We start from the raw sequence: 15,119 nt of genomic DNA on the forward strand, positions 1-15,119 counted from the left end.
ACGACTAATTGATGAACCACAGCCATCAATACTCGACCACACTTAACCACACACTCACGATCCACCAATACTGTACACACTCACGATCACACTGATGTACTGACCCCAATAATTCTTTCACAACCACTTAATACACGCCACACTGATGTACTCACTATCGACTGATGTACTGTACACACCCGACCACACTGATAAATGTACACACCACGACTCCAACAATTGATGTACTGTACACACCCATTTATCACACAACTTGATGTACTGTACACACCACGACCACAACTGATGTACTGCACAATACCACGAATGTCAACTGATGTACCGTACACCACGACCACATCAATTGATGTACTGTACACACTCAACTGCACTGATGTACCAAATACACTACGACCCACACTGATGGCCACACCCACGACCACACTGATGTACTGTACACACACGACCACACTGATGTACTGTACACACCCACGACCACACTGATGTACTGTACACAACTCACGACCACACTGATGTGCACTGCACACTGATCCATCAAACACTCCATACCGTACACACCTACAACCACACTGATGTACACACACACTCACCACGACCAAACTGATGTACTGTACACACCCACGACCACACTGATGTAATTGCACACACTCCACGACCAACCCTGATGTAACGTACAAACCCACGACCACACTGATGCAAACCATGATAACACTGAATACTGTACACATCCACGACCACACTGATGTACCGTACACACCCACGACTACATTGATGTACTGACACACCCACGACCACACCACGATGTACTGTACACACTACGACCACACTGATGTACTGTACACCCACGACCACACTGATGAACTATACACACCACACTGATGTACTGTACACACTCACGACCACACTGATGAACTGTACACACTCACACCACACTGATGAACTGTACACACTCACGACCACACTGATGAACTGTACACACTACGATCACACTGATGTACTGTACACACTTACAACCACCAACAATGTCCACACACTCACAACACACTGATGTACACCCACGACCACACTCGATGTACTGTACACACTCACACCCACACTGATGTACTGTACACCCACGACCACACTGATGTACTGTACACACCACGACCAAACTGATGTACTGTACACACTCACGACCACACTGATGTACTGTACACTCCACGACCACACTGATGTACTGTACACCCACGACCCGCACTGATGTACTAAATACACTCACGACCCACACTGATGTACTGTACACACCCACGACCACACTGATGTACTGTACACACTGACGACCACACTGTTGTACTGTACACCCACGACCACACTGATGTACTGTACACACCCACACCACACTGATGTACTGTACACACTCGACCACACTGATGTACTGTACACACCAAGAACCCCACTGATGTACTGTACACACCCACGACCACACTGATGAACTGTACACACTCACGACCACACTGATGAACTGTACACACTCACGACCACACTGATGTACTGTACACACCCACGACCACACTGATGTACTGTACACACTCGACCACACTGATGAACTGTACACACTCACGACCACACTGATGAACTGTACACACTCACGATCACACTGATGTACTGTACACACTTACAACCACACTAATGTACTGTACACACTCACGACCACACTGATGTACAGTACACCCGACCACACTGATGTACTGTACACACTCGACCCACACTGATGTGTACTGTACACACCCACGACCACACTGATGTACTGTACACTCACGACCACACTGATGTACTGTACACACTCACCACCTGATGTACTGTACACACCCACGACCACACTGATGTACTGTACACCCACGACCCACACTGATGTACTAAATACACTCGACCCACACTGATGTACTGTACACACCCGACCACACTGATGTACTGTACACACTGACGACCACACTGTGTTGTACTGTACACCCACGACCACACTGATGTACTGTACACACCCACGACCACACTGATGTACTGTACACTCACGACCACACTGATGTATATACACCCAAGACACTGATGTATTGTACACACCCACGACCACACTGATGAACTGTACACTCACGACCACACTGATGAACTGTACACACTCACGACCACACTGATGTACTGTACACACCCACGACCACACTGATGTACTGTACACACTTACAACCACTGATGTACACACTCACCCACGACCACACTGATGTACTGTACACACCCGACCACTGATGTACCTACACACACGACCACACTGATGTACTGTACACACACGACCCACACTGATGTACTGTACACACTCACGACACACTGATGTACTGTACACACCCGACCACACTGATGTACTGTACACACCCACGACAACACTGATGTACTGTACACACACACGACCCACACTGATGTACTGTACACACTCACGATCCACACTGATGTACTGTACACACCCACGACCACACTGATGTACTGTACACCCACGACAACACTGATGTACTGTACACCACACTACGATGTACTGTACACACCCACGATCACACTGATGTACTGTACACACCCACGACAACACTGATGTACTGTACACACCCGACCACACTGATGTACTGTACACACCCACGACCACCCTGATGTACTGTACAAACCGACCACACTGATGTACTGTACAAACTCATGACAACACTGAAATACTGTACACATCCGACCACACTGATGTACTGTACACACCCACGACTACATTGGTACTGTACACACCCACGACCACATGATGTACTGTACACACCTGACCACCCTAGTAGCGCACACACCCACACACACTGATGTACTGTACACACTCACGACCACACTGATGTACTGTACACACCCACGACCACACTGATGAACTATACACACCCACGACCACACTGATGTACTGTACACACTCACGACCACACTGATGAACTGTACACACTCACGATCACACTGATGAACTGTACACACTCACGACCACACTGATGAACTGTACACACCCACGACCACCCTGATGTACTGTACACACCCACGACCACACTGATGTACTGTACACACTCACGACCACACTGATGTACTGTACACACCCACGACCACACGATGAACTATACACACTCACGATCACACTGATGTACTGTACACACTCACGACCACACTGATGAACTGTACACACTCACGACCACACTGATGAACTGTACACACTCAACCACACTGATGAACTGTACACACTCACGATCACACTGATGTACTGTACACACTAACGACCACACTGATGTACTGTACACACGTACGACCACACTGATGTACTGTACACACTCAAGGCCACACGAAGTACTGTACACACTCACGACCACACTGATGTACTGTACACACTAACGATCACACTAATGTACTGTACACACCCACGACCACACTGATGTACTGTACACACCCACGACCACAGTGATGTACTGTACACACACAAGACCACACCGATGTACTGTACACACTGACGACCACACTGATGTACTGTACACACGTACGACCACACTGATGTACTGTACACACTAACGACCACACTGATGTACTGACACAGTACGACCACACTGATGTATTGTACACACTCACGACCACACTGATGTACTGTACACACGACGACCACACTGATGTACTGTACACACTCACGACCACACTGATGTATTGTACACACTCACGACCACACTGATGTACTGTACACACTCACACACACTGATGTACTGTACACTCATGTACTGTACACACCCACGACCACACTCATGTACTGTACACACTCACGACCACACTGACGTACTGTACACACTCACGACCACACTGATGTACTGTACACACACTCACGACCACACTGACGTACTGTACACACTCACGACCACACTGATGTACACCCGACCACAGTAGTGTACACACCCACGACCAGTAATGTACACACACACGACCACACTAATGTACACTCTCCCAAAAAGTATCTTTTCCCCGTGGCCTGATGTATTTGGAAATGAACACAATAACATATGAACAGCACTCTTGGTTCGGTTGGTATTTCTGATTGTGAGTTGCACCTTCCGTTCTCTCTTCTTACACCTGATACTCACCATGATATCTGCAGTATACCGCCTATTATCTACATAATGTAATGAAATAGGATGAATTGTGATACCATATGCACAACCAATAACGTCATGAGTAACCCCACTGATTTATGCACCTTAGATACTATTTCAGCCCCAGGGGATGGGTTGACAAATTGGAATATAACATTACTATGTTTTCACGAACTGAGGTTAAAATGGAATCGCTTCGAACGAAATATGAAACACTATGATTCTATATTACATTCATTTGCAGATATAGTAATTGCAGGTGTATTATAATGCCATATCCAATTACAATGACATTGTGATTTACTGGATTTCTATATTATTTCTACCACAATTAATGAGGTTACAATTATGTATATAACGTATGATATCATGCTGGCAACGGACCATTATTTGATACACACTACGAGACAATGTCGTCAAGTCCTCTCATGGGATTGACAGTCACTTTGGAGACATCACAGGCAACATCAGCGCTCTTCACAACATAGACCTAAGCCAGGGGTCACCAAACTACGGCCCGCGGGCCGGATCCCAAGTCCTCCCCGGCTCGTGGTAGTCTGCCACGCTCTGATGTTACCAGAGCTGTTCTGGCTTGAGTATTGAACAGAATATGATGCCGGGCTCGCCTCTTTCAGTTATCCGGCCCACTGTGAAAAAGTTTGGTGACCCCTGACCTGCAATGAGGTCAATATACGTTATATATATATATATATATATATATATATATATATATATATATATATATATATATATATATATAGATAGATAGATATATATATATATAGATATTTTTTTTTTTTTTTTTTTTTTATAAGTCCAGGAAAGTTACTCTAGACCACTAGGACACTGCAGTCCTAGACTTTGTTATATTTCACACAAAGCCTGTTCATCGAGCTTATGGCGCCGTGAACCTCCAATAGGGGACTATCCGTGCCTCGTAAGTGATCAGAGTAACGTTGATTTATAGTTATACTGTTATTCAACGTGTGACCGGCGTCTCACTGACCAGCTAAGTGAGAGTAAAAGAAGCTTGGAATTCTCGCAAGGGGAAATAAGTGACTTACAAGCAAAGTTGAACGTTGAAGCCAAAAGAGAGAACCGAACACTCAAGACCCAAGTTCAACAGCTGAGTGAGGAGAATTCCAAGCTCAAAACGGAACTAATAGCAGCAGACCGGGTGGATTATGTATGGATGACATAGAGGCGACGAAACATCTCAGGATTGCCGGAGTCCTGAAGATATCACAAGAACTGGGGTCATCCCAACGCAAAATTCACGCCTGCTGAATGAATATTTTAAACTTCCTGAAGTAAAGTTTGACGTGTTTCAACGCGTCCCGGGAAACCCAACTCCTCCCGCCCGCGCGACATCAAAACAAAATTCTCATTCCCTCTGACCATGACAAAGTGTTTTATCAACGCAGTAAACTGAAAGGCACCACTATCTTCGTCAACGATGGTCTGTGCCCAGGTACGACTAAAGCCCGTCTACAGCAAATGGACCAGTTTAAAAAGCCAGGAAACAAAACACGTGACGTTCAGTCATAAAACTCTTGTTGTGAGGATTGGGTAAAGTGGACACCCGCCCACCCGCTGTACCAACCCCCACCCAAGCCTCTCGAGAACCCCTCCCCACTGAGGAACCAGCCACTGTCGCACAATGCCTGAGAAGTTTCCCCTGCCGGCCAACTCGAATACTACGTCTACCCTCTGTGGTGAAACCAGCAACCCTCAAAACCAGTGACAGGCGCACCTCCCACTCTATCTAGGTATCACCCTCAACAGTACCGGTCATCGAATTTTGTTCGTTGTAGCACTTGTGAGTACGTTAACCCCCCACCCCCACCCCCACCCCACAATTATAATTTTCGTAGATCTTCCTTTTTCACCTCAGTGACCCTGAGTTTTCACTGTTCCTTAATCAGTATCAGTGTTCCCACAATGACGATGCTAGTGTCATTCCCTTAGATGTGCTAGATCGTATGTAAATTTACACCCATTTACCCATTATTGTCGATACAATACTCCCTCATATCGATCTGATGCCTTTCTGCAAAACTTATTGGGTTACACACAACCCCCAACTGTAACTATTGCTTTCCTGACTCTCCCGAGTTTAGTTCTAGATCTCCTTCTCCTTGATTAGCCATAACATCAGCAGTATTCCCCTTCATCTAGAAACCTTTTGGATCAGTTTTATCTTCTATTGCCTAAATTCGATGTGCTTTTGGTTCTGTAGTAAACTCACTAACGATATTGAACATTTATATAACATTCTAATTATAGTAGACACTGCATCAACTTACGTCACGACACAGTGGTGGTGTCGCCCTGCTATAATGTTGATATCAAAACTTGCATAACACTTCTGTAAGAGATGATTTAAAGGTTCAGGAGGAGTACATGGAGAGTGTTTTCATTGGATTACGTAACGACACACGAAATATCCTAGAAGGAGTAATCTACAGAAGACCCCACACTAATGTAAGGAATTTTTTTGATAAATTTTCGAAGCTTATCACTATCATAAGTTCAGAGAGGAAACGTTGCTACATTACAGGAGATTTCAACCTTGATCTATTAAAATCAGAAACCGACACCTCAGTATTAGACCTTCTTGCTATCTGTCATTCTAAACTCTTCTTCAACACTATAACCAAACCCACTAGAGTAACTGCCACCTCTGCCACTGTGATAGATCATATCTGGACTAACAACACTCTTAACAATCTTGCAAGTGGAATTATTTACAACAATATCTCAGATCACTTCCCAATTTTTGCCATGTATAAAACAGCCACAAGACCTGAAAGGTCTAGTAGAGTCTCAATCCAATACAGAGACTACGGCACAGACAACATGCTCCTTTTTGAAAACAACCTAATGAATGCTAACGTGAACAGCTGCAACTTCTCAGGCATCTTCAATGCTTGCTTTGATAAATGCTTCCCGCTCAAGACTAAGTCAGTGAAAACTGTATCCATTTCCAAACCCTATATCACAAGCGAAATTAAGATGATAAAAGAAAAACACAAACTCCAAAGGAAATTTGCAAAAATGACCCATAACTTTCGGTGATGCTTACAGAAGTATCAGAAAGAAAGTAACTCAAGCAGCTAGAAATGCCAGACGTAGCTATTATACAAATAAGCTCCAGTCAGCATTAGGCGACAGTAAGAAAACCTGGAATGTCATAAATTCTATTCAGAACAGGAACACTCAGCCTTCAGCCCCCCACTCACCTTTTATGATAAATGATTTAGTTGTAACGGCAAAAATCTTTCAAAGAGCATCCCTAATCACCATGAGGAATTTCGAGTCTACCTGCAAAACAGACAGCAAAATGAGCTGTCCTCTTGTTCAACCTTAATGCTGTACAACCCATGCTGTACTGCTCACCAATTATACTTATGTCTCAGCAGATGAAACAGTGGCCATCATAAAAAAGTCCAAAGATGCAGCAGCAGGCGAAGACAATATACCAATGAGCATCATTAAGAAAGTAGCCCACTTATTACTACCTGTTCTCCTACACATTTGTAGCTCCTCCTTCACTAGTGGTGTCTTTCCGGATAAACTGAAAATTGCTAAAGTTCACCCAGAATATAGAAAATCTGGGGACAAAGGGCTCTTCAAGAATTACCGCCCCATATCAGTCCTCCCAGCCTTGAGTAAGATACCGGAGAAGCTAGCATGTAGTAGACTAAATTCCTTCTGCAATGCCAATAACATCTTTACAGATTCTCAGTTTGGATTTAGAGCTAGAAGGTCGGCTGAGAATGCTCTGCTATCCTTTACTAATAACATCTTAAATTCCTTTGATGACATTCAGTTCAAAGTCGGTATATTCTTGGACCTCTCTAAAGCCTTCGATACTGTCGACCATACCATCTTCCTTTCAAAGCTTGAACATTACGGCGTTAGGGGCCTGTCCCATAATTGGTTTACCTCACAGCTGTCCAACAGGATGCAGTATGTCTGCTATAATAATCACCAATCTGACTCCTTGCCAGTCTTGTATGGCGTCCCCCAAGGTTCCATTCTCGGTCCAGTACTGTTTTTGTTGTACAAAAATGACATAGTCCACTCCAGTACACTTACAAATTATTTGCAGACGATAGTAATCTCTATGCCAACAACTCAGACCTCCATTCCTTGATGAAAACTATGAACACTGAACTGACAAAAGTCAGGACCTGGGTAATACGTAGTAAACTGACCTTAAACCTTGAGAAAAACCACTACACGATCTTTCACAGAAGGAAAAACTTACCCCAGACTTGAACCCCCTGTACCTTGGTAATATAGTCATCAAACGCGAAGAAAATACTAAATTCCTCGGAGTTATTGTTGATGAGAAACTTAACTGGAGAAACCACATACAAGCTATTCACAATAAAGTCAATAAACCGTGCAGTATGATGTATCACGCTCGACAGTCACTCACTCTCACAGCATTTTTTTTTTTTGGGGGGGGGCACTCCCCTACATCCTTGTGTAAAGTGAAACGCAGAAGAGTTTACAGTGCCCAACAGGGAAGCATGCTAAGTTCATGCTTGCCTTTATGTCTCATGAGTTAAGGGCATAGAAGCCTGAAGAGTCAAGGGCATAGAAGCCTGAAGAGTCAAGGGCATAGAAGCCTGAAGAGTCAAGGGCATAGAAGCCTGAAGAGTCAATGGTTTATGTCATCAAGTTATTGGAAGCTCCAACAACTTGTCTCTGAATACGAATTCGCAACTTTCGATTTACACTAGGTACCTACTTTACTGCTAGGTGAACAGGGACTAATGGGGGCTAGGAAGTATGTCCAAACAACTTCCACCAGCCCGGGAATCGAACCCGTGACATCTCGCTTGTGAAGGCAAGAAGAACAGTACTACTCTACCACCAGCACCCCCTCTCACAGCAATGAAAGAAATCTATCATGATCTTGTTTACCAACGCCTGATAAACTGTCACACAATATGGGGGGGCCTGTGGCTCTTCAAAAACACAATCTCTGGTTACTGCACAAAAGAGAGATGTACTGACAATGACCTACTTGAAAAAAACAGATCACACAAACGGAATAATCAGAGATACAACTTAAAGCAAACAGAGCTACTAAGACCACCCCACAATGCGCTCCTCTCACTCCCAGACATCCATAAAATATCACGGTGTGAAGGTGTGGAATAACTTACCCCACCCATCCGACTAATGACTACGCTCCCGTCCTTGAAATCATCTCTTTAAAAAATATTGATTGTCTAAGTATTAACATTTCTTGTAACACCTACTATATTAACAGTACCTGCTTCTATTGCACCTTCAAAACCGATTTATCGGAAATTATCATGTAAATAGATAAGAAATTACCATTGCAATAAACATAATTGCCAACTAGACATAATCCTGACAGCTCTGTCCTCTTGTTCAACCTTATTACTGTACAACCCATGTTGTACTGCTCCCCCATTATACTTATGTTTTTTCAATTCCACTGTAATTTATGTATATATATTTATAAATAAGAAAAATAAACTAAAAAAAATAATAAATAAATAAAATAAATAAATATTGAAGTGATAACCGTGGTAACATTGTAAGATGTTCTTATTACCACCATGCTATTGTACTATTCTAGATGTTACTAAATGTTACATAATACTTCCTTGAGATAACAGTATAGTATATATCAGGTGCCTACAAGAGAGCTCAGGTTCTCAACTGGCTCAGCCATGTTAATATTGTTATTATTATCCACTCTGTATCTGTGTTTTTCTGGCTAAATAAACTGTTTCAATTCAATTCATTTCAATTCAAGTTCAAAGATTATAAAGTGATGGGACAGACAGTTTATAAAGATGTTTGACATACAATTAAAAAAATTTTGTACACTCTTTATATTATACCTTGATGGGACACAGTTCATATAGTGCAGAGATACAACCTTAAAGCAGCATAGAGCATATTACAGGGTGTCCATAAATGATTACCCTGATTAAAGTCATGATCTACCAATGTTGTAGGGTAATCATTTATGGACACCCTGTATAAAGTATATGAACACTATTTACAAACGGGTCACGGAGTTTATTTATTGCTGGGACACAATTTCTAAAGTGTTGCGACAGAGTATATGAAATTTTTAAAACGTCTTGGGGTACAATCTTCAGAAAATGTTGGGCCATTTCATTATTAAATGTTGAGACAAATGTTACAAAGTGTGGAGACAAAGTTTATAGTATCAGGACATACAGCTCATAAAGTGTTGGTAAACTTGAAGTATTGGGACACTGTTTATAGTGTTATCAGGTGCTGGGACACACACAGTCTCTGGACATCGGTTCAGCTTCGTGCTTAACAAACTTTATCACACGGCTATCTGGTCTAACACTTATAAGCTGTATCAAACAAAACTATCAGTATATAAAAAACTTTAAAATGCACTTGACTTATGTAGCATAGGAACCTGAGCATATACCAAGGAAAGAGTATACCAAAACACCTTTTATTTCCTAAATTCATAACACTGGATCTGTGATCCAAATTTGTTTATCATTTATTTTGTGATACCCGTTAAATAAGCAAGATAATTATAGTCAATATTGGGAAAGGAACCGAAGAAATTACTTGAGTTTACAACTTATCTAACTTGTGAATGGTTTGGAATCATGATATGATACCATCAGGGTTCACACATCATGGAGAGAGTGGATTGGCAATGTTAACTGTACCAGGTGGAAGTGTGGGCAACTGTACCATTCAAAACTTTTTTCCCTTATCACAAAACACTTCCATCATCTCTTGACAATATTGTTGCAGTTTCTATCCTGATGTTTTTGATATAGCATTCAACAGTCTACTTGTCGTTCCTTCTACATATGGCCTTCCTAATTCTCTTTTCTCAGAATCTCTTGTAGTCAATCAAAGGAATCCGAAAGTTATATAAGGATCACACTATTACTACTATACTATCAACAATCATTACAGTTTTCAGTTTCCTTGTAACCTCTTAATGTTACATACCCCTGTACCATACCTTCTATACACCCACCCACCTCCTTGTTGATGGGCTGTACATCTCCAACCTCTCGCCTCAGATCTCACAGCTATCACACAATAACAGAACGCTAACCCAGTGACAATTAACACATTTTAAACTCTAATAATTAAACGCATAACTAAACAAATAAACAAATAAATACATGATGAATCAATAAAGAAACTCTCAGCTACATGTGTATAATGGATGTATGAGATGACACAAAAAGTTAATCATTTCACTAATTGTAAGTGAAACTGTGTATACAACTATAAATATTATAATGTATGTGAATGTGTATAGTGTGGGTAGAACTTTATACATTAAAGAACAAATGTTTAGGTAAAAAATTCCTAATAAAAACAATCCCTTCTCCGTATTTATAACTTAAGATTGGTAACATTATCAAGTGACTCGGCCAGTGTTGCCAATATTGTGTGGCAAGTGGCGGAGGAGGGACATAGCACATGGATTGGATAGAGTGTCTGTACAGCTCACAGACTTAGTAACTGTGTAAAGTGAAGGATGTAGTGTGAAGGGTGTAGTGTGAGGGGTGTAGTGTGGGTGGTGTAGTATGAGTGGTGTAGTGTGAGGGGTGTAGTGTGAGCGGTGTAGTGAGAGGTGTAGTGTGGGGGGGTGTGTAGTGTGGGGGGTGTGGAATGGTGTGGTGTGGGGTGTGGTGTGGGTGGTGTGGGGTGGGTGGGGTGTGGTGTGGGGTGTGTGGGGGTAGTGTGTGGTGTGTGGTGTGGGGGTGTGGTGTGGGGTGTGTGGTGTGGGGGTGTGTATGGTGGGTGGGTGTGGTGTGGGGGTGTGTGTGGGGTGTGTGTGGAGGTGTGGTGTGAAAGGGTGTAGTGTGGGGTGTGTATGGTGGGGTGGTGTGGTGTGGGGTGTGGTGTGGGGGTGTGGGTGGTGTGGGTGTGGGGTGGTGTGGGGTGTGGTGTGGGGGTGTGGTGTGGGGTGTAGGTGTGGGGGGTGTGTGTGGGGGTGTGGTGTGGGTGTGTGGGGGGGTGTGGTGTGGGGGGTGTGTGTGGGGGTGTGGTGTGGGGGGTGTGGTGTGGGGTGTAGTGTGGGGGTGTGGTGTGGGGGTGTGAGTGTGGGGTGTGGTGTGAAGGTGTGGGTGTGAGGGGGGTGTATGGTGTGGGGGTGTAGTGTGGGGGTGTGTTGTAGTATGGTGGGGGTGAGGGTGTGTGTGGGGTGGGTGGGTGTGGTGTGTGGGGGGGGTGGTGTGGGGGTGTAGGGGGTGTGGTGTGTGGGGGTGTGGTGTGGGGGGGTGGTGTGGGGTGTGGTGTGGGGTGTGTGTGGTGGGTGTGTGGGGTATGGTGGGGGTGTGGTGTGGGGGTGTGGTGTGGGGGTGTGGTGTGGGGGGGTGTGGTGTGGGGTGTAGTGTGGGGATGTGTGTGGGGGTGGGTGTGTGGGATGGGATGTAGTGTGAGGGTGTGGTGTGGGGGTGTGTGTGTGTGGGGTGTGGTGTGAGGGGTGTGGTGGGAGGTGTGTGGTGGTTGGGTGTGGTGTTTGGGGGATGTGGTGTGGGGGGTGTGTGGGGGTGTGTGGGGGTGTGGTGTGGGGGTGTGGTGTGGGGGGTGTGTGGGGGTGTGTGTGGGGTGTGGTGTGGGGAGTGTGTGTGGGTCTTGGTGTGGGTGGTGTGGTGTGGGTGGTTGTGGCGTGGGGTGTGTGTGGGGGTGTGTGTTGGTGGTGTAGTGTGGGGTGTGGTGGTGTAGTGTGGGGGTGTAATGTGGGGTGTGGGGTGTGGTGTGGGGGAGTGTGTGGTGTGGGGGTGTGGGGGTGTGGGTGTGGTGTGTGTGGTGTGGGGTGTGTGTGGGGGTGTGGTGTGGGGGTGTAGTGTGTGGGGGTAGGTGTGTGTGTGGGGGTGTGTGTGGTGTGTGGTGGGTGTGTGGTGTGGAAGGGTGTGTGTGGGTGGTGTGGTAAGTGGTGTAGTGCAGGGGGAGTAATGTGGGGGTGTGGTGTGAGGGTGTAGTGGTGTGGGTGGTGGTGTGGGGGTGTGTGTGGGTGGTATATTGTGGTGGTGTGGTGTGGAGGTGTAGTGTGGAGGGTGTGTGTGTGGTGTGGTGTGAGGGTGTAGTGTGAGGGGTGTGGTGTGGGGGTGTAGTGTGGGTGTGGTGTGAGTGTGGTGGTGTGTGTTGGGGTGTGGGGGTGTGGTGGTGGGTGGGTGTGGGGTGTGGTGTGGTGTGGGTGTGTGTGTGGGTGAGGTGTGGTGTGGGAGGTGTGTGTGGGGGGTGTGGTGTGAGGGTGTGGTGTGGGCTGTGGTGTGAGGGTGTGGTGTGGGTGTGGTGTGAGGGGTGTGTGGGTGGTGTGGTGTGTGTGGTGTGGGGGTGTGAGTGTGGGTGTGGTGTGGGTGGTGTGGTGTGGGTGGTGTGGTGTGGGGTGTGGTGTGGGGGTGTGTGTGGGGGTGTGGTGTGGGGGTGTAGTGTGGGGGTGTGGTGTGGGGGTGTGTGGGTGTGGTGTGGGTGGTGTGGTGTGGGGCGTGTGGTGTGAGGGCTGTAGTGTGAGGGGCTGTGATGTGAGGGCTGTGGTGTGGGGCTGGCTGTAGTGTGAGGGGCTGTATTGTGAGGGCTGTGGTGTGAGGGCTGTAGTGTGGGGCTGTGTGTGGGGGTGCTGTGAGGGGCTGGTGTGAGGGCTGTAGTGTGAGGGCTGTAATGTGAGAGATGAAATATGAATGGAACGCAGTATAATGGATTACGTCAATACTTCCCTTATATGATATTATAAATCACACTGCTCACCTCAAAGACTCTGGGGCCGACAGACTGCCAGAGACTTTTGTTCGTATCCAGTAACTATTCATTCGTGCAACTACTGGAACACAAGTATAGATTCAACCCAGAAAATTTTAAACATACACCTTGTAATGTATTTATGTATACAAACAAATATACACAGAACGTTATAAATACATAATTTCCATCTAAACATACAAAAATAAGGAACTGTAAAAAAACATGCAGATGCTAAAGCGTAAACGAGAATGCTGGTACATGTACTGTATACTCGCATACCAGTCTAAATATACACGTTCATATATGTTTATACAAACATTTGCAACCCCACGGATCCCTGCACACACACACACACACACACACACACACACACACTAGGGATGTAAGTCTGAAGACCAGGTTTTTAGGGTACCGTACCTGTGTCAGTCTGGGGGTACTTAAATCTCTGATTTTTGCACAAGACCTTTGGAAACCACAAATATATCTATTGATTTTTAGGTGTGTTGGAGGTAGTGGCCACCCGGTTAAGTGTGGGTTCAGGTAGAGAGAGTTCCCTAACCTCACATTACTATACTATGGACGTGGCTCTTAACTACGCCTTCATGATATGCGACATCCTGGGGTGATTTTTATCGCCCGGTAGTCTGGACTTGCCCGGATATATAGCCGGACAATTGTTTTTAAGAGATTTATCCGGCGGACAAGCAGAAGTTAACCTACGAAACGTAACCAGCAACAATAAAAATATATATATATATATATATATATATATATATATATATATATATATATGAGAAAGTAAGTGGGTTGAGTAATATGAATGTTGTGAAGGACGCTGTTCACACCTTGTTGGGTGATGACACCTGAACCACCTTATGGAGGTGAAGAACGAATGATTATGAATATAACAGCCAGGGTCATATGGCGCCCTGAGGGAGGTGATGATCAAGAGGCTTAAACGCCTGTATTATTAAACAACATCCTTCCTTGAAGAGGTTCGTCGTGTTTCAACATAAGAACATAAGGAGTCTGCAATAGGCCGGTTGGCCTCTGCATGGCAGCTCCTGTCGAGAGTTACTACCACTCTCTATCATCCATGAATCTATCCAGCCTCCTTTTGAAACTTTCCAGCGTTCCAGCACTTACTACAAAGTTGCTAAGCTTGTTCCACTCGTCCACCACCCTATTTGTGAACCA

The 15,119-nt window shown here is 45.0% G+C and overlaps 1 protein-coding gene across 1 annotated transcript in view; it reads right to left on the minus strand.

The window, feature by feature from the left end:
• Positions 1-5,342: 5,342 nt before the first annotated feature.
• Positions 5,343-15,119, minus strand: part of LOC121875995 (protocadherin Fat 1-like) — a gene marked incomplete at its 5' end in the record, with an annotated part of 192,474 nt that continues 182,697 nt past the window's right edge. The window contains one exon of the mRNA XM_042380838.1: positions 5,343-5,393. Within this exon, the coding sequence (XP_042236772.1) occupies positions 5,343-5,393 (51 nt within the window). The remainder of the gene's footprint in view (positions 5,394-15,119) is intronic.

Source organism: Homarus americanus, unplaced genomic scaffold, assembly GCF_018991925.1.
Source record: "Homarus americanus isolate GMGI-L3 unplaced genomic scaffold, GMGI_Hamer_2.0 scaffold19952, whole genome shotgun sequence".
In the NCBI taxonomy this organism is placed as follows: Eukaryota; Metazoa; Arthropoda; class Malacostraca; order Decapoda; family Nephropidae; genus Homarus; species Homarus americanus.